The sequence below is a fragment of the Falco cherrug genome, chromosome Z, assembly GCF_023634085.1.
Source record: "Falco cherrug isolate bFalChe1 chromosome Z, bFalChe1.pri, whole genome shotgun sequence".
In the NCBI taxonomy this organism is placed as follows: Eukaryota; Metazoa; Chordata; class Aves; order Falconiformes; family Falconidae; genus Falco; species Falco cherrug.
Genome location: NC_073720.1, coordinates 77,822,119 through 77,844,293, shown reverse-complemented (window position 1 = coordinate 77,844,293; position 22,175 = coordinate 77,822,119). Strand labels below are relative to the sequence as shown.

The 22,175-nt window shown below is 45.6% G+C and overlaps 1 protein-coding gene across 1 annotated transcript in view; it reads right to left on the bottom strand.

Moving 5' to 3' along the window:
• The window catches only part of ELL2 (elongation factor for RNA polymerase II 2), a 36,707-nt gene extending 17,257 nt beyond the window's left edge, over window positions 1-19,450 (bottom strand). The window contains exons 1-2 of the mRNA XM_055698314.1: window positions 19,322-19,450; window positions 11,591-11,638 (exon numbers count right to left, since the gene is read on the bottom strand). Coding sequence (XP_055554289.1) covers window positions 11,591-11,638; window positions 19,322-19,450 — 177 coding nt within the window. The remainder of the gene's footprint in view (window positions 1-11,590; window positions 11,639-19,321) is intronic.
• Between the last annotated feature and the right edge of the window lie 2,725 nt (window positions 19,451-22,175).

The window sequence follows — 22,175 nt, the reverse complement described above, 5'->3', positions numbered from 1 at the left end:
GTCCCTCAGCCTCCAATTCAGCAAAGCATTCAAGTAGCAAGTAATCTCGTCCCATTTGGCGGAATCAGCATAATGTGCTTGACTTTAAATGCAAGCACCTGAGTACAATAAAAAGGACCAAAGCCCATCTAACAAAACAGATGATAGCATTTCACACAGACCACAGCGGACACTGCCCCAAATTTTGTCATTTATTTGGTCCTAATGAAGCACATACAGGAGTCGGCTCCAAGAAGGAAAAAAACAGCAACCCCTAAATTACAAGAGTAAAACTTCCTAAACTGTAAAAGATTAATTTCAACTCCAGCAGGCACTAAAAGCCTTCATCTTTTACTCAGCTCTAGATGTGACTATTTGCATAAATGTGAAATGTAAATAGTTACATCTGACTAAACTTACAAAAAACAAAACTTGATTTCCTTGGCCGAACTAATAGTTTAGTACAGAACGTGCTGCATTCTGCTAGAGCTTAAAAATGTAAATATGAGAAATCATTCCAATGTGTATTGGCACAAGGACATATTTCAGTGTGCTGCTACACAAAACAATACTGAAGCACAACAAAACTACTGCCAGCCAACTACTTTATTCCGAAGGTGAAACTAGCTTGCAGTAAATCTAAAAAGCTATTCTTCTGAGATTTGCTTGAATTTTTAATGGAGTATTAAACACAACTGACAAAGATATGTAAAAGCAATATCCAACTGCCTCTTAGAAATCTTTCTCTCAATATTTCGCTTGTGAGATTGGCCAGTCTTCATAAATCCCAATGTCATTTGCACAAAGTGATACTACAACGCCATTGCATTACGATTTATATTTTAATCATCAGTACCTGGCAGAGCTTCCCAGCAGCTTGGGACAGTGGCTTGTCTGTCTGAAGGAGAAAGACAAGTCATCTTAACACCATATTCTTTTACTTACTTTAAGCCACTAGTATGCTTAAAAGAGCAATCTGTGCATTTTGTATAAGAATGGAAATAAATTGTTTAAGTTACCAAACACGTGAACTTGGATTATATACTCACCTTTTAATTATTATGAAGGTTACTACAGAGAAGCCATCAACCTACGAAGACCATAGGGGCCCAAATGACACTAAAATTCATCTACACTCTGTAACAAATTAAGTACCACTGACTGAATGTTTCAGCATACTGATTTTACTGTAAATACAGCAGGTGTGTATGTATTTGACAATTTGAATTCAACTCACTGTAGAAGAGGTAATGCTTTTCAGTCTGACAGACTTTTTGGAAAGCCAACAAATATACACTATGATCAATCTAAGGCTGGCTCTCAAGAAATAACAGCAGAGCAGAGGGAAGCAGGTGACTGTTGCTTCATTCTCTAGGCTTATTTTGAGAAAGTCTTCATTTTCCATTAATCAGTCTACAGAATGTACGTGCATAAAGTCACCTTACACATCAGGAATTTCTATAACCTAATATTTATAATTCAAATTCTGGTAGAATTGCTGTGGTTATTAAACCATGGAGTGGCTCGATGCATTTTCACACAGTAACATGAAGGCAGAAGCTGGCGTCAGAGCACATTTAAAAATATGTTTGTTGCTGTTCCACTCTCATCAACAAGGTCCCATTTACCACAAATACTAAAAAAGACACTGATGAAAGTATGGGGAAAGACAAGACTGCCTCCACAGGCAAATGCCTGTGAAGTTTAATATCAACAATGATTTCCAAGGATCAGTCTCAAATGGAAAAAACAAAAATGTTTTACAGCTCCATTCCTCCACCCAACAAACTTGGCAAGAAAGAGACCTGAGGTCTAGAAATGTACTTGCATTCTCAAATTTTTTAATGGAAATTTTCAGGTACATTTTTCACACACTTCAGAAGAACTAGATGACTGTTCCTTGGGTATTCATTAATTTAGATTAAGAGAATGCAGGAATGGTGGGGGAATATTGCTCTGCTAGTCAAAAGTGGCAGTGCAACTAACCTGAGGATAGAATTTAACTCTTTCATCCCTGGTTCCAAAGTTTTATTATGCAATTTGTAATGCAGCAGACAAAAGCCTTTGATTTTTGTCAACTTTTTTGGGGAACCCATTCAGAGTATCCACACAACCAAAAGCTGTGTCCCTCAAACAAGCAAATGTACTTGTCTGTAGTAATTCAGATAATCCAGTCTAAAAAACTTGGGACAAGGTCCAACGGAAAAAAACAAGTCTTTTAAAGTTGTATCAAATGTAATTAAATCAGATAAGCCCATTTCCCATATTATGGATCAAAACTGAAAGCCTAAACACTTATGAAATGGAATGGAGTACAATTATTGAATCTGTGGGTTAATACGAAGCTGTCAGGGACAAAATGCATGAGGATGGAGTAAAATTCACAGCAGCCTTGAAAAACTGGAATGGAGTCTGGAAACAGGTGTATAATACCCTTTGACAGAGGCTTTGCAAGGTACCTTATCTGAAGTAAACCAAACATGGGGCAGCAGGTGTACAGAAAATTACCTGCGGATTACAGTCAAATGTCCCACCAACACAAGCGTACCATATCATGCTTTTGCAGTACTGGCATGCACCAAGGTGACTACAGCAACAAGAAAGAGCAGGTTAAACACCAGGATGATGATGCAAGACTTGCAACTGGGAGCTGCCACTCTTGATCCACTTGCCAGCTCACCAGAGGTTTCTACCACGTTTGCCCCCTCCCACTACTGCTCCAGAGAAGGACAATGCTTCAGCAGCCTGCCATGCAGTGCAAACCCCACCCTGGTGCACTGTCCTCTACCAAATGCCACCCACCAGCTTCGGCCTGAAGAGATTTCAAGGCTTCCCCCCTGCTTCTTTGCAAAAATGATCTCATCCCTTGATAAATCAAGTAAACATCTTGCAGGCGCACACTTGTATAGCACAGGGTTTTTGCTAGGCAATACGCAGTGTAGAAACTGTTTCTCAGATATTAATACATTTCCAGTAACCTAGAGAAAGCAGTACTTCATCTGGATAAACGTGCTGACAATACCTACGTTTGCAAAAGGCTACTGTCACCCCCAACCCTTAAGAACAAGTTTTACTGCTGTTGACATATCTGCCATTTCTTTCTTTACCTTGAAAGAAAAAATAACACTTTGAAGTAGTTTACAGACTCGGAAACTTCTGAAAATAAGCCTTCTGTTTCGAATAAACAGTCCTGGTTTTACACTGTATACTTATATTGCACAGTTCTGAAAAGCTCAATAGGCAGTTCAAGAATTTTTGACTTAATTAATCAACGGAATTAAGATACTGCATTCAGTTTGAGACAAGCATAGTGACAAAAAGTTTGGTTTTCCTATTTGAGTGATACTTGGAGAAGGTCGAGGGAGCCCTTACTAAGAATACACATTGCAACTACATTAATCCATAATAGAAAATAAACTTCTGCTTGCATCAGAAAGTAGCACTGTGAGGCCACTGTGAGCATGTTCATTTCGGACAAGCTGCTTTTGATCTGTATTCAACCTTCTAAACATAAAGAGCATCCTGGCTGGTACATAGCATGTAATACACTGACAAGAAATTTGTTATATTCTTTTACAGCAAAAAGGGGGATTTCTCAACAGCAAACTGACCATCGTTTGTAGCTGATACACATGGTTCTTCCAGAAACAGCAAGATCCTTGCCATAATCCTTTGTTAGATCTACCAGATCCTTACCAGCAGCCAACCAAATCAGGCAATGAGAGGAGATGAGAGCGCCCTGAAGAGAAGCTCCACGTTTGCACATCTTACCTGAAGAGCTGCCCCAGTCGTGTTCAGACAAGGGAAGATGCCACCTTGAAAATGGATGTATATGAACACAACACCTTTCACAACAACCTTTCCCCCTGTTCTAGGCACCATCCTTATACAATGAACCCTGCAGCCTTCCCCTAACACTGCCTGACTTCAAACACCTTAACTAAGGGGTCTGAGTTGGCAAGTCCACTGCCTATATACTTCCCAGAAGAGGTACTAGCATAGAAAGGCAAGGCATCATTTTTCTTTTCACATGCCCAAGCACATTTATCCTTGCACATGCTTCCTTCCCCACTTAAGCAAGAAGGCTGTCACATGAAAGACTCTCCCTGAAGCCAGAAGATGCATCCATGCAAGCAGCTGCACTACGCCTTGCGCCAGCTCCCCTGTACATCCTACCCAACACGCACAGCCCTCACTGCTCTTCCCACTGCTTGGCAGCCTTCAGGCAAGTGACCCAGTTTCAGCTAACACCCAGGTCAGCCCTTAATACCCCTCTTAGCCACTAGCTTCTAGCTAAGCCCACAACTGATAAACACCTGAAGAATATCACCAGTCTGTTTCATATGATAACCCAATTAGTTTGCGATGGATGAGGATTTACAAAGCAGTAAACTACATCCATTCATGCTTAAAAGCCTTAGCATCCCTGGGATGCTATCAGTACCACCAGCAGGTGTTTCTCCTGCATGGCCAGGAAACAATCAGAACAATGCAGGCACTGAAGTGTGGAAAAAAAGACACAAGCCAAGATGCACCTAAGGCACAGACAGGTAAACACTCTGTTTTCCCCGCCAGGTTTGACCACATTTTCTGCTCTGTAGTGACCAGCTGTTTGTTTCAATCCCTTCCCTTCTGCATTCCCTCTCTGCTTTACTTCACAGCTGCCTTCTCACACCACTTTACCATCTGTGCCATCATCCTTCTTCTTTCCTTTTTTTTAAAAAAAATATATTTAAAAAAAACCTCTATCTTTGATGAATCCACTGATTAATACTTTGTCAAAGGTGACATGAAAAAGGTAGTGTCAGAAGCCACTTCAGGAGAGTTATTTTCCAGTTCTGGAAATTGAGTAATTGCTTGTTTAGGCTACAGAATTTGCGTTATTTTAACAGAAGCATGCAGGAATTCTTGCCATTAATGTCAAAAGCTTCCCCCTAATGGAGATGCAGAAAACCTATATTCTAGATCCACTCTGAAAAGACAGGAGTGGCTGATCATCCTTAATTGACAGCAGCTGCAGGAAATTTGCTCCTACTGCCTCTGCTCTAAGGGTCCATAAAGAAAATAACTTTGTCTATGTTTGCATACAATTCAAAGAAAAATTTAATCAACCCTCAGAATCTTCCCTCACTGGCACATTTTTTGCCTGAATTATGTAGTGGATGATGGGATAACAGATGTCCTGCTTTCAAGCATCCAAATCTCCAGTACTGAGGTGACTTTAGGACACAAATATTAGCAGAGACTTTAACAACGCTAGTGTTGGTTTCATGTGATATGGCGTGCTCTTAAAACACAGCGAAGCCAACCTAACAGGCAGCTGCCACCAAGAAGTCTGGCTCCATGAGCATGCTCCTACTGCTTTCCCCAGGCCAGCCAGGGCATTTGACTGTGTCAGTCCCACAGGGGTGCAGAGAGCTATCCTTGCAGAAAACTACATAAGAAATTTTAAAAAAAGTTTTCTTCTAGGCCATCTTCATGAACATCACTGCTGCAGCAAATGCACAGTGACAGCATTCACAGCAGGGTCCTCCTTTCCTAGAGCATCACTACCTGAAACATGAACCGACAACCGCTTTGTTGCAGTTAGATTGAGCACCAGAGGGCAGAGAGTGTTGGTAAGTATAGCAGTGCACAGGACAGTAAGGACACCAAATCTGTTTATCTATAGGTAAACACAGTGAAATTTGTAAAGATGCCAGCTTGTATATGCTAAAGGAAATCTCAGGAAGGAAGGACTGAGTTGGTACAGGGTCCTCTTCAATTAAAAATAACAAGTCTTAGCACAGGATATAGAAAACAAAAGTGGAAGAACAGATGTTCTGTAGAGATTGAGTCTTCTAATTTTTATGCTTTTGAAATTTGAGACTTTAGGATAAAATTGTAAAGTTTTCTTATGCAAGCTGCCTGGAAACAAAAGAATGCAGAGAAGACTTCAAATCTTCTCAAATGAAAACAAGCTTCTACTTTTAACTGAAAAGAAGGAAAAAAAAAAAGGAAGAAAAAAACCTTCAAGACTTAAAACAAACTCAGATGAACTCTGGCAAGCTCCAGTCAAGCATGTGTGCAACCTGGGGAGAGCCAGGAGGTGAGGGTACCAACAGAAGTGTGCTTTGTGGCACAAAGGGGTACCCTGTTCCTGCCTCCTGCCTTTCACTCCTTTACTGGAGGAGGTCCCCCAGCAAAGCCCACAGCTGCAGACCCTTACGCATGCACCAGCACACTGGACCAACACATACACAGAGCAGGGTTCTGTGCTTTGACCTGGTCCCACTGTTGCTACTGCCCCAGCTGGAGCACTTCAGGACAAGTATGAAGTCCTCTTGACCCTCTGCAGCCTACTTCAAAATCACAGAATCACAGAATGGTTTGCACTGGGGGGGGGGGATGAAAAACTCCACCCAGTCCCACCCCCCTCCCCCCAGCCCAGGCTGCTCCCAGCCCCGTCCAGCCTGGCCTTGAGCCCTGCCAGGGATGGGGCACCCACAGCTGCTCTGGGCAGCCTGGGCCAGTGCCTCGCCGCCCTCACAGGGAGAATTTCTTCCTAATTTTAATTTAAATTCTACACCCTCAAACTGGCTTGCCATTTCTTACTAAAGCACTTAGTAATAGAGAATACATACTAGAACAACTCAGACTCTTGACTTTAATCCCTTCCTCTCGGTGACTGATTTCCGGATCTATCATTACCCTCTCTCACTCTGACATATCATCCTCACTGCCTCTCCAACGCAGAAGTAGTTCTCATAATTCTCTCCTGAAGCTCTTGTGTGGACTCACTGCAATTTTTCTGGCTTGTAGTTTTTGCCACTTCTATCCTCCTCTTTTCCATCATTCTCACTGATACTGTGTGCTGTTAAGAATACCCCTCAATTCAGGCTTGACGTATTTCGCTCTCCAAGTCCGAGTCACTTAATCTCTTCTCTTTCTAAACACATCTACCCACTCCTCTTGTTCTTCCACTGTACAGCATCACATCATCAGGCTAATATGAGCACTGGTTTCTTAGGTGCCTGCTCAGCAGCTGTGTTAAACCCTCTTTCTCCTTTGCCTCTTCTCAGAATCATTTCAATCTTGCCATCGCACAAGTGGTTTTCCCCCACAGCCTTTCCTTTAAGGATAAGATTTGGCTGCTCCCAAGCCTGAGCTGGAATCTGCTTCCAGCCCTATATGGGCAGCCATGCCAGCACCCAGCTCACGCCACAAGCCTCTAAAACAGGACTAAAGGATTTTTTAAAAATAAAATTTGCAGGGCCCTCCAAGTCAGGCTCCGACTACTTTTTTGAGAGACATTTCCAATTAATCCATTTCTAAGCTGAAGTTTGTTCACAGTTTCTTTGGAGCAATGCCAAAAGGCAAACCCCTGCTACTGGCGAAAGGCACTCTTCTGCTCAGCCCGGACACTCTGCCATGTTTCATCTAACTTCCACTTTTACAAATCCCCAAAGGAACGATTTTTGCCATAGCATCATTTGGATCTTTGCTGCAGTGTCTTCTGCCCAGTTAAGCTTGCTCCTGACCCTAAACCTTGCTCCTCTGCGTTACAGCAGAAGGGTCCAGCCTGCACCTTCAAGGAGACAAAAGTGCTCCAGAAACTTATTTGACCAATTTGAAACTCTGAAAAACTGCTCTTAAACATGAGAAAAATCTCAGTGCTGATTTCTTGTGTGTTCATTTCAATAAGTGACAATCTTTTTGCAAAATGCTGTTTCCTTCAAGTACTAAACGTCCTCCTCCTCTGTTAAATCCACACTACAGGACATAAACGGCCAATATGCCTTTCAAAAAGGAAATAAAGATGCCTTTTTACAGAAAAAATGTGACTACACATGGCTGCCTTGCAAAAAGAAATATTTTGCTACATAAAAAACCACTGCAATTGTATATGTTTTACCTATTATGCTGACCTGTAGACAACTGGACAACCTTCAGGGGAAGGACTTTCTTTTAGTTTCAGTTCTTCTGCCTCTCTCCTTCCTATTTTTCTGCTGGCCTTTTTTCCCAAGAAATTAACATTTGCTCCCCCAAATCCATGCAGTTCGCCTTTATGCATCAGTTTACCAGTGTGAACCCACGTGCTGGCCACCCTGGTGGTTTCATTGCCAACCAGCAGGAATCTGTCACCACCCTGCTGCAGAAAAGCGGGGGCTGCAACAGCTATCGCTGACACCCATGCTGCTGCACCCTCCTCCAGGGCAGGGACCAAAGGTTTGCAACAACTGTCCCTAAACTGGAGCTGGAGGATTCAGCAGGCTGCTGAATTTCCCTAACTGGGCGACTGGTTTTGTACACTCACTGTTGGAAGGAGAGATCGCGGCGGCTGCCCCACAGCAGCCTGGATACCTGTACATCGCAGGAGCAGATCGAGGATGTTACCAGCTGTGAGTATGGTACATGCTTCACAAAGCTTGTCTCTATATCAGAAATGTATTTGCAATCTGCAGGACATGGCAAAGTTAAAAATACAGGTCACAAGCCATAGCAGGGAAAGTGCAGTTGTTTGAAGTATCACTGCAGAAGTACACTGGAGTATAAGTAGCCTTTTTTTTTCTTTTTCTTTTCTGTACGTATATGCCTACTGCATGACAATTCAATTGCTAATATTCAGGTTCCTCAGGGCTATTGTATCTAGCAACACAGCTGCTATGTTCTGCAGGATGCCTAGATGTACTCCAAAATGTTTAATTTCAAGGTATTTCTTAAAAATTAATCTGTATCACCGTAACGGTCCGTTTCTTGCAGTCCCTCGGTATCCTCCAGCTATCCTGGCTATCTGCAGACATTACTGTGCATACAGTTTGGGAGTAAGATGTTCCAGGAGGAAAAGTTCTCCTTCTCAGGGTCTGACTTGTGCTCTGGTGCAAATGTTTTTTTCAACAATCACTGATATTTTATAAATACACAAATCACGGAGTTCTTAGCCATGTTTTGTGCAAACTGTTCCAGCACGGTTTCAGTGGTTCTTGTACTGAAGACCATCTAAAGGATAACTATGCAGCACGCAGAGATAATTTATTATCATACCAAATGCAAACCATCTTACCACCACATTCGATTTGCTATTGTGCCCTCCCGAGACCATCTATATACTTCCAACACTTTTCAGATCTCTTCAGAACAGCATTACTGTACAACAGAAATAAATTTGGCTTGCCTTTTTTTTTTTTTTTTTTTTTGTGCAAAGTGACTGTTGAGCCCCTTTGACACCAATCTCGGCTTCTTGTTAAACACACACATGAAATAAAAGCTCCTCCCTTGCCTCTGCTAGTGTAAGGCTCTTTTCTCAATTCCCACATCTAACGCAAAACTCTAGACCACTCCAAGCCAGAAAACTGGAAAGCTACCTCTATTTCTCCACTCCAGCTCTTCCCAACATCCACAGACGACTGCGACTAGAATGTGTAGGGATGGAATATCTTTTTTTTTTTTATAAAAAAAAAAAAAAAAGCAGCCTTCCCCCCCCCCCCCCCCGCTACTGTTTTATCCTCACCTGGGAGTTAGATAGCTGCCTGAATTGCAGAGGAAGTACTCTCAGGAGACAAATAAAATCACTATTTGTTTTCAGCAGCATTTAAGGAAATGTCTTGCAGTCAGAGGTAACCTGCAAAGCCTTGGCACTGACAAACACACCTTGAAAGCTCTTCACTCTGGAAAGCACCAAATGGAAACCAGTCCAGAAGAGGAAGGAAGGCCTTTCAAAGGGCCAGGTCAGTCCTCCACCATGCAGTTTGTGTACTATGGGAATACTCAGAACATGGTGCACAATATACAGAAATAACAAGTTAACCATTTCCCTCCTGCTCTATGTACAGTAGTACGTGCCCTGTTTTAATTTAACATCTATGTTAATGACCTTAAATTCCTCTCCCTATTGCAGAGACTTGGGATATAGGAACCTCCTGCAATAAATTCCTTGGTTTGCATTTCCTTAATTATGGACAGACTGGGAAAGTACCGTAAGAGGTTATTGCTTCTGCAGCAAGCAGCAAAGTCCCTGCAGATGTTTCCATCTTATAGAGCATGGGAACAGATTTTACTGTTGAGTTTCATCGTGAAAAAGCACAGACCTGAATTAACTGTTTAACAAAAACAAGGGCGACACCATTGTGAGTTAACATTTGGCTCTTCAGCAGTCTTGCGCCCCCCAGATTGTGACACCTTTTGATAAAATCCCGACTTTTTAAATCAGAAAAAGAAGGTCTCTCCCAGCCTAGTAACACCTCAAGCCTCATACACCACTGCTTTAAAGCTGCTACTAGAGACACGGGGGAAAGCAGCACATGAATTTTTGCAGAGAGAGGGTTCAGAGTAGATAAAGTATGCTGGTAATTATTCTTTCACAGCATACTACTTGCAGAACTTCACATTAACAGCTAGGTTAATTACTTATACTCCCAGAGCTTATTTTGGAGTGGGCTCCGGATCCATCCCTTGCAGTGCTCGCACACCTGCTCCCATGGCTGGTGGGTCAGGAAGCTGGCCAGAAGGGCTGCACAGGCCATTTTACTGGACCACTTCCCAGCCAAATTGGCAAGTATGACTTCCCTCTTGATGGCAGCAGGGATTCAAACTTATCTGTGCTCCCAGCCACTCTTTTCTCGTACAGCTATTTTGGCTGACTCTCTTAGCTAAGATGGTTATTCATTCTAGCAAGGAAATCCTTTTGCCCCTATAGTTGAAATATTTGCCAGTATAGTTTAAACTATGAATAAGCTATAAGGAGAAAGGTTTTTCTAACAAGTGCAGTGTTAAAGAGACTTTTGTCTACACACGTAGCTTTGTTATAGATATGACTCTCCCAGCATCTGAGCACCCTTCAGCCAAACTGGATGCTGGACCAGGGCTGTAGTTTCACACCTGTGGGCAGGAGTACCTCCTCACAGATTTACCTATCCTTCTCTCATCCGTTCCTGGCCATCTCTACACAATCACCATGCAGCTGCATGGAAAACTGGATCAGTTAATGGATCTGAATTAAGCACAAAAGGCACAATCCATACCTTAGCATTTAAAAATGAGTCTTTAGCCATCTTTTAAAATCCAAATATTAAACCCAAAATCATTTGATTTATAGAGACCCCACAGCCTGTATCAAATTTTACCTTCAGCTTTAGTTCTGCAGTTTGCACTCCTGATTGCTCAACAGGACCTGTGGCCTTTAGGAAGCCACATTTCCTTGTATTTTCCTTCAATAGGCTTGAAATATTCTGTTTTATTAGAGTTTCAGAAAAGGGTCAAGAACCATCAGTAGTCTGTGGTATACAAAACCCTGCCCCACCAGAACTGCAGTCCTACCTCATACCTCGAAACCAACCACCTGAAGTCCATTTTAAAATATTAAATCTGTACCGCTCAGTTGATGACTTACAAGTTATTCCCACAGCTTTCACATTTAAGCTAAATGATGACAAAAGATAACAAAGCATACCTAAAGCATGACTCTCTTCAACTTTCAGCTACAGCTCTTAAGTAAATATAGACCAAAACATATCCAGCATTAAGCAGATCTTAAGAACATCTGTAGGATTTTTTTTAATAGGATTTTTTTTTTTAAAGAAGTGGTTAATCTACACTGCATTTATTTTCCTATATAAGACTACAAAATACTCACTCCTTGAGATCCTTGGAAACAAACTGAAGGTTGAGAAGAAGTACGGTCCTACAAAAGAAAGAAAATAAGTATAAGTAAAATGACAAACCTCCACACTTGTGCAGAAGTTTTTTGGCTGCAGAAAGAGAAGGTGATGTGCCCACAGCAAGTCGGAGGGCTCCTCCCAGTTGTACCATGGTGCAGACCCATCAGGTCAGGGCTCCTCGCAGCACCTGCGATTTCTTCTCTTCTAGGTGAGAAGCCCAAGAGCCTGTGTTTTATCCTGGCCAGCAAGGACACTGGGGGACCATGGGAGTCTGAGAAAATGCCACAGAGTGCACAGTATCTGCTGGCACTGAAAGGAAAAACAACCCCTTCTCTGCCCAAAGTATCACTGAAACATGGGAGTCCCAAGCAGTGTGCTTCCCCACCTGCCCCCTTGTCTCAGTTACGGATTGGGGTTGGCTTTGTTTCTGGAGACACAACTCAGGAACGAATTAAGTGATTAACACAGGCAACCAGCCTACTTGAAAGGTCTTGGTAACAACGGCTTTCCTCATTAGGACAATGCTCAGGCCTCCATCGCTTCCCACTCTCTCAGATGACTGCTCTCTGCCTGGCCCCCCATGCACGCACCAGTCCTGCCAGTGGAAACCAGGCTTCCCACCACGGCACCAGTGTGTGCTCCCCGCAGCGCCGACAGCCCTGCTGACCTCAGGAAGGCAGGGGATAACACCTCTCTTCTTCTTCTACACTCTTAAGCTAATTAACCTCAGCTACTAAGTGTCTTACTGGTGAAAAAGAGATTCAGTACAATCAAACTGGCCCTAAAAAACTTCAGATCTCACCCAAACAATCCTCACCTCTTCAGCTACTTACCTGCCATGGGAAGCATGGCTGAAAATAATGAAAGCCACCTGCACCCTCTCTCTATAATTGCACAGCACCAAGTGCAGCCTGTTCCTGACCTGCAAGGCTGGAAGTGACCTGCACTGCTGCTGTGCTGACACCACAGCCCATGAAGACATAAAAAGTAAAAATCAAGGAGCTTGCCAGTTGGAAACTACTTTTCTCTCTCACAAGCTGGCTCCTGGTCACATCTGCTCCTTGGCACAGCCCAAACAGCAACACCACCAGTGCCAGCAGGAGCTCACTGATAAGAATATCCCATTTTAGCAGCAATGCTGACTTTGCTCAGCTTTACTGAATCCTGAAATTATGCTGCTGGACACAAAAACGTAGGGCAGCTATGCTGACTAGCTCAATTTGCGCGGCTTTGTCCACAGAGTGTTACAGGGAGTTTGCCAACCCTCTGCAAACACTTACACTAAACAAGCTGCACCAAAAGATTAAATCCTAATGAATACAGACTTTATTCCAGCAAAAGAAGTGCTTATGGATTAACATTTAGGTGCTATTCAGGACTCAGCATCACTGGAAAGGTGAGCTAGATCCAGCCCCTGTTGTCCCCTCCCTCCAGCCACAGGTTCCTCCTCCTTGCCTTGCACTTGCCTCGCCCTTTTGCAGTAATACCTCTCACTCGTCCAGCAGAAAACTGCCCCCGCTGGGCTGCGCGACAAGTTGATGGCGCTCACACGGGTGCCAGCAAGCGCTGGAGCCTGCAGAGAGGGGGCAGCAGGAGCGCACAACGAAGTGGAGCCTCACCGGTGCTCCATGTCACCTGCGAGCATCACCCAATGCTGCAAAACCCCAGAGCGGGGCTCAGGCAGAAATAATACCACTGGAGAGCTGCAGTCCCCACACGAGTTGGCAGTGGGGTCTTCAAAAATCCCTATGCATGACTTGCAGTGATTGGAGGCTTACACGCTATCTCAAGCTATGCAGCAGCTGATAACACAGACAACCTTAAGCCCTGAAGCGGCTTGCTGCAAATTTGTCTGCTCCGCAATACCTCCTGACTTAAAGCCAGGAAGTTTTAGAAGTGAGCAGAATTTGACCTGTCTGCTTAACTAGCACATACAAGTAAACTCCCTTTACAAATGCCATGGGTTACACGTGCAAAGTCTGGCACACAGTTACAAGTCCTAAACATTGTCTGAGGTTTTCCAGAACAAAGTTTAATGTTCCACACAGAAATGAACATATGAAGGCACTTCACAAAACACTGAGGCAGACAGGTGATGCAGCGGTTGCATAGGACCACACAGCAGCCATCACCTTCTTACAGCAGCTCACAGAATTTGACACAAGCTGGTTTTTGACCTGGAGAAACTGTGCTGGTGTAACCAGCTGTCTCCCCTGCTTCAGTGTGAGAAAATGCCTTTTAAAAAAATAATCTGAATTTAGCAGGGCATCAGGCAGAAAGGTCTCACCTACCCGCTGGCAGGTAAGCAGAAAACAGCTCTCTTCCCTTGCATCCCTCACAAACCAGGACTGTACAGGGGACTCAAAACGTGGGGGCCCAAGAGCTTTACACAGCACCAAAGCGACCCTCTCCATCACTCAGCACCCTCCCAGATGGTGCCTGGCTCTCGACTAGCTTTTCTGGCTAGTGATGCACACCGAACAAACAAGTTCCAAGGACTGGAAACAGCAACTCCAGGATCTCTCAGCCTGTAATTGCAACTGCCCATTCCAAGTTTCATGTTATACAGAGCTTATTTTCCCCCTGCATGTTACTTTACCTAAGGTGAAAACCATATGCCACCTTTTTTGCCACTGATCCAGATTGGCAAGGTCTTTCTGGAGCTCCTCAGTATCACTTTCTGATCACCTGAAAAATCCAAGTATCACCTCCAAGCTGTGACATCTCAGTACCTTCTCCAAGCCACACCTGAAACTTTAGGTGAAACTGGCTCCAGAACTGACTCAACCGGGGAAATCAGAGGTGGGCTCACTTCCACCACTGCTAAGCCAGACCCCTTTCTGCACATCATTCCTCTCACCTAACATGTCAGCTGACACCTTTTCCCAATCCACTCTCACCAGTTTGGCCAGGTGAGCCCAACACTTCTGAAACACTGCGAACTTGAAAACCCTGTGATCCCACACCTGGGGCATAAACTCCAGAGTCCCACCCAGTTAGCCCAAGGAAGTGATCATGGAAAAAACTGTTAGGCCCCTTAACAGCTGGAGCAACATCCACATTGGAGGGCTAAGGAGTAGCAATAATCAGGTATCAACTCAGCTGAAAACCAAGTTACAAACAGCTCCAGGCACACTTCACTTAAGTAACTACTCTTTATTTGCCTCTGAAGATTTTATTTAAGATAACAAATGTTCTCCTACACAAGACTGGTTAAAAAAAAAAAACACATTACAAGAGGAGCTGCGACAGTCAGGTCTTGAATCTCAAATTGTGGAGGGCAAGAACTCAAGACCTAGCCAGCTTTCTTATCCAAATCCACTATTTTGCTTAATAGTCTTTGGGCAGGGACTGCATCTGCTCACAAGACTCAAGATCTGCACGCACACACCGCACACGGCAAATAACTTCAATATTTGTAAGGCATCACTCTTGCATATAAAGCTAACTATATACTGCTTTTCAGGCATGCTGACTCCGAGTGAGCAGAAGATGCCTTCATATCAGCACATTAGACACTGTGATGTATAATAAAACTTTTCATATGCTTCGATAATTTTTAAAGAGCTATGTATTACATAGGAGGAGGCGAGAACAAGGTACTGGTGCTCCCTGGCAATGCCATCCTAAGGATTTTCCTGCTCCCCTCCTCCTCTTTTCAGCCTCGGCGTTTACAGCCACCCTCTGAGCCCAAAAAAGTTATCTGTCAGTTTGGAGCACTGTTGTGTCAACGAGCGCAACTTAAGCTGAGGAACTCCTCACAAGCAGAAGAAAAAATAGGGAAGAAAGACTACCTGCACTGAAAAAGTCCACTGAATTACTACAGACAGTGTTATCACTGCCACAGAGGATCCCTCCTTACGTAAACACTGCAGTGAGCACATCGGTCACATCAGGCCTGCCAACAGCTGCAAGGACCAAGGAGCCAAAGCAGCCAGCAAGGCTGCACTTAATGAAGTTCAGATCACCAGCTCTGACCTCCAAATGCATAGTATATTGAAACAACCATGCTGTGGGGTGGCACAGTCATTCTGATACATGGATATGGATATGTAATGGGAATTTAGCCTGCTTTGGTGGCTCTTGATTAGTTTTGATTCATCTCCTTAGGTGGCTCCTAATCCTCCCAATTAGTTTTGAAGTTTTGTTTTGTTGGTGTGTTTTTTTGTTGTGTAGGTTTTTGGGGTTTTTTTTAATACACCATGTCTTCATACAATCTAGACAGTATTAAGTGAGCAGGAAAACCCAAAACACTGTAAAAAACTTAGCACACGGCTGTGCAACTTGGTTATTGTATAAACCCTAGAGACACAGCGCTCATCATTACACAGAGAGTGCTTCACAAATACCAGTGCATTTATCCTCTATTCACCATAAGCAGGCATTACGACCATCTAACAAGCAGTAAAAGAGAGACAGGATTATGATCTGTGGTACCTGCCAGTTTTGGGGGTCAACTGCGAAAAGTCAAAAGTTCTGATCTTCACTGAGACTCACTGGCACTTGATATTCTCACCTGTAGCTCCTGGTTCCCTCCACTTTACCCACAACCAGTGCGCAGCAGCAGCAGTTTGCATGAGGGATGCTGCCAAAGGGAGCACTCGATCGCCTGGTGCCAAAATCAGACTGCCAGCACCAGCAGCAGCACCAGGTGACCAGAAGCAGCGTGCAGAGGCAGACGGGAACGTGACTCCCTGGCGCACCTCATCAGTTCACCCCATCTCCTGGAGCCACAGCTCTGATGTTGCAGCCCTGGAGCTCAACAGGTGCAGCCTTGGGAGAGGGAAATTGCTTGGAGATGCTGGCTCCGAAGGCAGGATTGCCTCTCGTAGGGAAGCTGACCAATAGATTTACTTAGCTGTATTGGATAACAAAGTTGTACTCTTGTCACATGGCCACCAGCTGCTAAACAGCTCACGTGTCTGAAAAAGCAAGGTCAAGCTCCTTTCTCTACCCATTTCCTCCAGCACTTGTGTGTCTCTTCCGGACCCTCATTCAGCTTGCTAACCTAGAAGATGATGTTCCCCAAAAAATAGTTAAATGGGTATTTTGCTCCAGTGGAAAGAAGTGGAATAGGACTTTCCCCTTTCAGGAGTCAGGAAACCTCAAACCTGTCCAAGCCATCTCAAAATCCCACTCTGGACTTTCACAGCTCAGTTGTGTCTCTGCTGATCACCTGTGCAGGGTGCAGGTGAAGCACTATGATCAGGCCATCATATTTGCTATGACAGAATTTAGCTGCCCTAAGTTTTTCCTGCAGTCTGGTGTCTTGTTAGCCATGACCCCCTGACATCTGAAACAGGATACACATCTTAGTCACTTCATACCAGACCTCTGACTTGTCCAGGGCAGTCCTGTGCCCTAGAGGAGGTTGGAATTCCGCAGGAAGGTAATGCAGTTGACTGCTCACTCATTCTCTCTCCCAGTCTTCTCCATCACTCCCAGTTAACTCCAGTCTGCTCTTCTGTTTCCCTAGGGCTTATCTTCCCATCTTCTCCAGCCAAGTCTCACATCATGAACTTCCCAGCTGCCCATCATCAATCACCCCACCACAGGTGCCAAAGCCCATACTTGTATACCTTAATCAAAATTAATAGTGCCACAGATGATGCTCTGGGATCTTGAAGCATGCTGGTCACTATGGTTGAAGGAAATCTAGTCAAGAATGTCCTGTCACCTGAATGTGGTCAACCCCAGACCAAGATGATGGAGCACGTAAAATGAGCAGGAGATCAGGGTTTGTTCTCACCTACACTAAGCTGCAGAGATCAGGTCTGCCAAAGAGATAAAATTTCTATCCTGTGTTTCTGAAGGTGGAGGTGAAGTTAGATGTTTTCAATGTAAGAATTTAATTGCCTCTCAAGTTTTAACTGACACACAAGCCAAGAAAATTCTTAGCAGAGTTAACAACAAGAAGCAAGCACTTAGTTTTTTATGCAGACTGTTTAAATTTGAGCCTTAAGTGATTAAGTATACAGACCCTGATTACATGCTCCCTAGGTTCTACAGGTTATGGGGTAAGCAGGTCATCAGAGGGTTATCCTGACACACACTTTTTGCGATATTACTTGTGTTACACAGATAAGATCACCCAGCACAGAACAGAGGCAGCAGTGGAGCTGTATGTTACCTTCCTTGCATTCCCTTCACTGCGTCCACCATTATCACTAATTGCTGATTTTAAGTCTTCATTGCAAATTTTTCAGTTGCACCATCAGAACTGAAATGGGTCTGCAAGGTAGCTGAACATTAAGGTAGTGAGAGGGAAGGTATCACCAGATACGGACCATCAATCCTGTCCTCCTCCGGCATCTGGCACCACACAAACACGGTGAGCTAGCAGATCACACCCAGACCTACCTAAAATGGAGACAACAGAAAGAGACAATTTCTTCTCCTTCCTCCCCCTGATGCCAACGTTCTCGTCAACTATTAATAAAACAAACCAAAAAAGCATCTGCAATGAGGTGACTGAGGATCACATCCTGAATAGTTCTGCGGGAGGTTTTTCTGTCAGTGCAAAAGTTAGCAATGTGTGATTTGGTTGAAGAGTTTAAAAGACGACCCTTTCTAAACCCAGAAATTCCAGAAGCTAGAGTAAGAAAGCTCGAAGTTTTTATGTCCCATTATTCTTCCACTTGTCGCTGCTCAAATGGCACATTCAAACTCCAGCAGGGCGAGATTACGGAAAGCAGACCTGCAGGAAGAATCACAGCGTCATTGACCGTCAGGGAGATGAAGAAATAGTCAAATAGGGAAAAGAATTTTAGTTGTTTTCTTTTATCATAATGACCACCAATAGCTCTTTATTTAGTTTGCAATATCCTGATGATTAGGCATGTATTGCTCATTTTTCATGCAAAATTACATTAACTTGGAAATTTATCCTGGTTTGGAAAGAGAAAAACACAGGGCAATAATTAAGTTGTTTCATAAATCAGAAATAATTAAACCTCTTCCGAGACACATATACCTGCAAGTAAAGAAAATACTTTTACTACAGGCAGCACAATTTCCAACTCGTCAAGTGCTGAAAGGCGCAGAAGTGTTGGGACGTCAAACCGCAGCCTCGCGTGTGGCACCTGCTCTCCGCTGCCACCGGCGGAGCGCGAGGGATGCGCTCCGGTCCCGGGCGCGCCGGTCGCACCTGCACCCCGCTGCCGGCGGGAGAGCATCCCCTCCCGGGAGCACGGAGCTCGCCTGTCCTAGTGACTTCCAGGCTCTCTGCGCGGACGCCGGCACCACGAGCAAACGCCAAATCGCCCGAGTCACTTCCAAAGGACGGCACCTGGCGCACGCGGCTCCAAGGCGGGGCAGCCCAACGGGCACCCGTCCCCGCCGTGGGGATGCTGCACCCGCCGGGACAGCCCCGCGGCGCGGGGACGCGGGCTCGGGTCCGTCAGGTATAACGACAAAGCAGCTGATGCTCGCCGGGCGGCACGCCAAAGGGCTGCGGAAAGTTTACCAAGTGTCACGCAGCGCGGAGAAGGTGCGACGACCTCCAACTTCCACCGGGCGCTCCGCACCCGTTCCCCGCCGGCGGCGGCTGCGCCCCGGGGCGCCCACGGAGCACGACGCGCGGGGATCGGTCCCCACGGCACCTGCCCGCCGCCACCGCCGGCGGGAGGCAGGAGCGCCGGGATGCGCACCGAGCACGGGCGGCGTAACGACGCGAACCCGCGGGGCTCGACAGCCGCCGCGCTCACCTTGCCACCCGGGCAGCTCTCCAGCGCTCGCTGGGCCGTCTCGGTCAGCTTGACGTGCGGCACCTTGACATTCGGTCTCCCCGTCCCGCAGGACACGCCGTGCCTCGCCCCGTCCCTCAGTCCCGCCATCTTACACGCCCCTCAACTGCCGCCGCCGCCGGCCGCTCCGGCCACTCGCGCGCTACAGCCATGCCCGCGCAGCCGCGCCGCGCCCATTGGCCGGGCCGGGCGGAGCCCCCCGCTGAGGGGCGGGGCGGGGCGGGGCCGCGGGGCCGCCGCGCGCTGCGCGCCAGTCTCGGTAAACGGCCGTTGGGCCGGGCCGCGCCGGGCCGTCGTCTTAGCGCAGAGAGCGGGGTGAGGGCCCGGCTGGCCGCGTCCCGCCGAGGCTGCGCCTCCCGCCGGGCCTGAGGGGGAGCACGGGGAGCGCCGCCGCGCCCTGTGCCGGGAGGAGCCGGCCTCGGGCGGGGAAAGTGAGGCGGCGCAGGTGCGGACACCGGGAGGCACGGTGCCCTGCGCGCTCCGGACGCGTCACCGTGCCCCGGGCGGTGCTGGTCCCGCAGGCCGGTTGGCCGGTTCACCTGCCGCACCGCCACCGCTAAGTAGTGTTTTTTTAAAAAACAAAAAAGGAGGGCGCTGGCCGTTGGAGCTGCGGAAGCAGCGGTGCAGCGCGAACCAGGGCTCACCGGGTGCTGCCGCAGACAGCTGCCCGCCTTCGCTGCCTCACCGGTGGCGGAGCAGCTGCAACGCCGGGCGCGGCCGCGGCGCGCTGCCCCTGGCACGGCTGGCCCGGCGCCGGGCGCTCAGCCCGCAAGGGTGCTGCGGGGCCGCGGCTGTGCGGGAACTGTCCGAGGAGCCCCCGGGCCTTCCGGCACCCCACGGCTCCCTAAAAAGAGGCGAGCCGACAGCATCCAGGGGCTCCCGTGTGCTCCGCGCTGACGTGCAAGGGTGATCAGTTTTGCGCTGGCCAAAATTACAGGCTGATAGTTCTGCTGACTGCAGGTTGCCATTTAAGTTACTTACATGCGTGCGAAATACTTTATAGGCAGCTTAAAATCGTTGTGCTTTCATTTTCCCCATACCCAATCTTACTCCTGGCTCCACAATTCATCTCAGTCAGCCAGCACACAAAAAACCCCCGTGACCCAAAACCTTGTCCATTCTTTACAGAGTGAAGGTTTAAAAGCAAACTAGTTAAAATGCATTGACTGTTATCTTCCAAAGCACATTCTTAATGTCACAAATTAAAATCTTGTCTTTACCTTCAAGAGCATGTCCGTATCTGCCCTGATCTGGTCTTCTGACTGCCATGCTGAGATTGTAATTTGCTGTTTTGGTTTTCTTCTCCACCAATATTGTTCTTTTCTTCCACTAGTAGTTGCTCTTTGTTCTGTACTGCCCTGGACCAAAACAACTTTCTGATATATGTATATACACATATATATATACACACACACCCCTATATGCATGTATATGTATATATACACACATATATACATGCATATACAAATAGATATACACACACATACCCTCATAGAAACCCCTTTCTTCAGGTCATTTCTTACCTGTTTGGCTTCACCTTTTTATGGTTGTTATTTCCTGGCCAAACTAAGTAAACAAAATGCGTAATAATAAGAGAACTAAATGGTAATCTCTTGACCATATAATGCATAATTCTATCTATATTGTATCATTTCGTGTTTAGGGAAGGCTTAATTAAGTCCTATAACTGTAATAGGTGTGTCTATGCAGTGTTCTGTTGCAATCAAGGTTGCCTGTATAAGTTTCTTTGCAAGACTGGTTCTCTGGAATGTGAATCTTTCTTAACACAACTACTTTATTATATAAATAATAACATCTCAGGGACCAATAGGGTATGGAGAGTAGACATCAGTGATTTCTTCAAAATGTCCTGAAGTTCTCACCAGGTCATAATATGTACAGCAAAGTCGTAACACAGAGTCTGTACAAAAACAAAGTAGAAGGCAAAATGTTTGTGTGAGCACCTTGAAGAGAGCTCATGGTATTAGTGAGGCAGTACCTTCATTCTCATCCTCCTCTGAGCTTGCAGTTCCTGTAATATGTTCTGCCATTGCTCAGCCCTTTAGAGAGTTTTCTGCTTTTTGCTTTCCTTCTGTTTGGTTGGTTGGGTTTTTTTTGTTTGGGGTGTGTGTGTGAGGTGTATAATAATTTTCTCTGTATTTCTAGATACCAGGTGAATTAAAAACTGAGAATAGAACTGTCTGCTTCAGCTCCTGACTTTGAGACTTTCCCATCCATTTCCCCTACATTAAGCTCCCAAACATCACTGCAGGAAGAAGGCAGCAGATCTTCTTCCCCCTGCCAACAGCCCCAGGAAAAGCAGAGAGAACCTCAGCTGTAAGACACACAGCCAGGAGCTTTAGTAAAGCAAGCCAAAGCTTTACAGTGGAAAAAATAAACACCTTTCAGCAACTGCAGAAACAAAGCTTAATTTATGCTCATTTTGCCTGCTTGCAGATTTTCTTTCTGCTGTTAGTTTTCATGTGTTACAATATGGAGAATGTAAATAATCTTTGGTAGGAAATGAAACATTTCTGGTTATTCAGTTAATTTAGGATCTAGTCCAGCTCCTGTTATCAGGATCGAAGTGAACAAGGATACAATACGAGACTCGCAAAAAAATAATGGACAGCTTACCAGGTTGATAATGGTGCCGCAGCTCACTCCTTGGTTTCACAAAATGAGTTCACAGGCCCTGCTCCTGAAAACAGCCCCCAGAAGAAAACCCTGCGTGCATTCCACAGGAGTCAGAAGCCTTGCATTCCCCACACTGCAGTATTTTTTGCTCTTTAGGGCTTGCCTGTGTAGGGAAGAA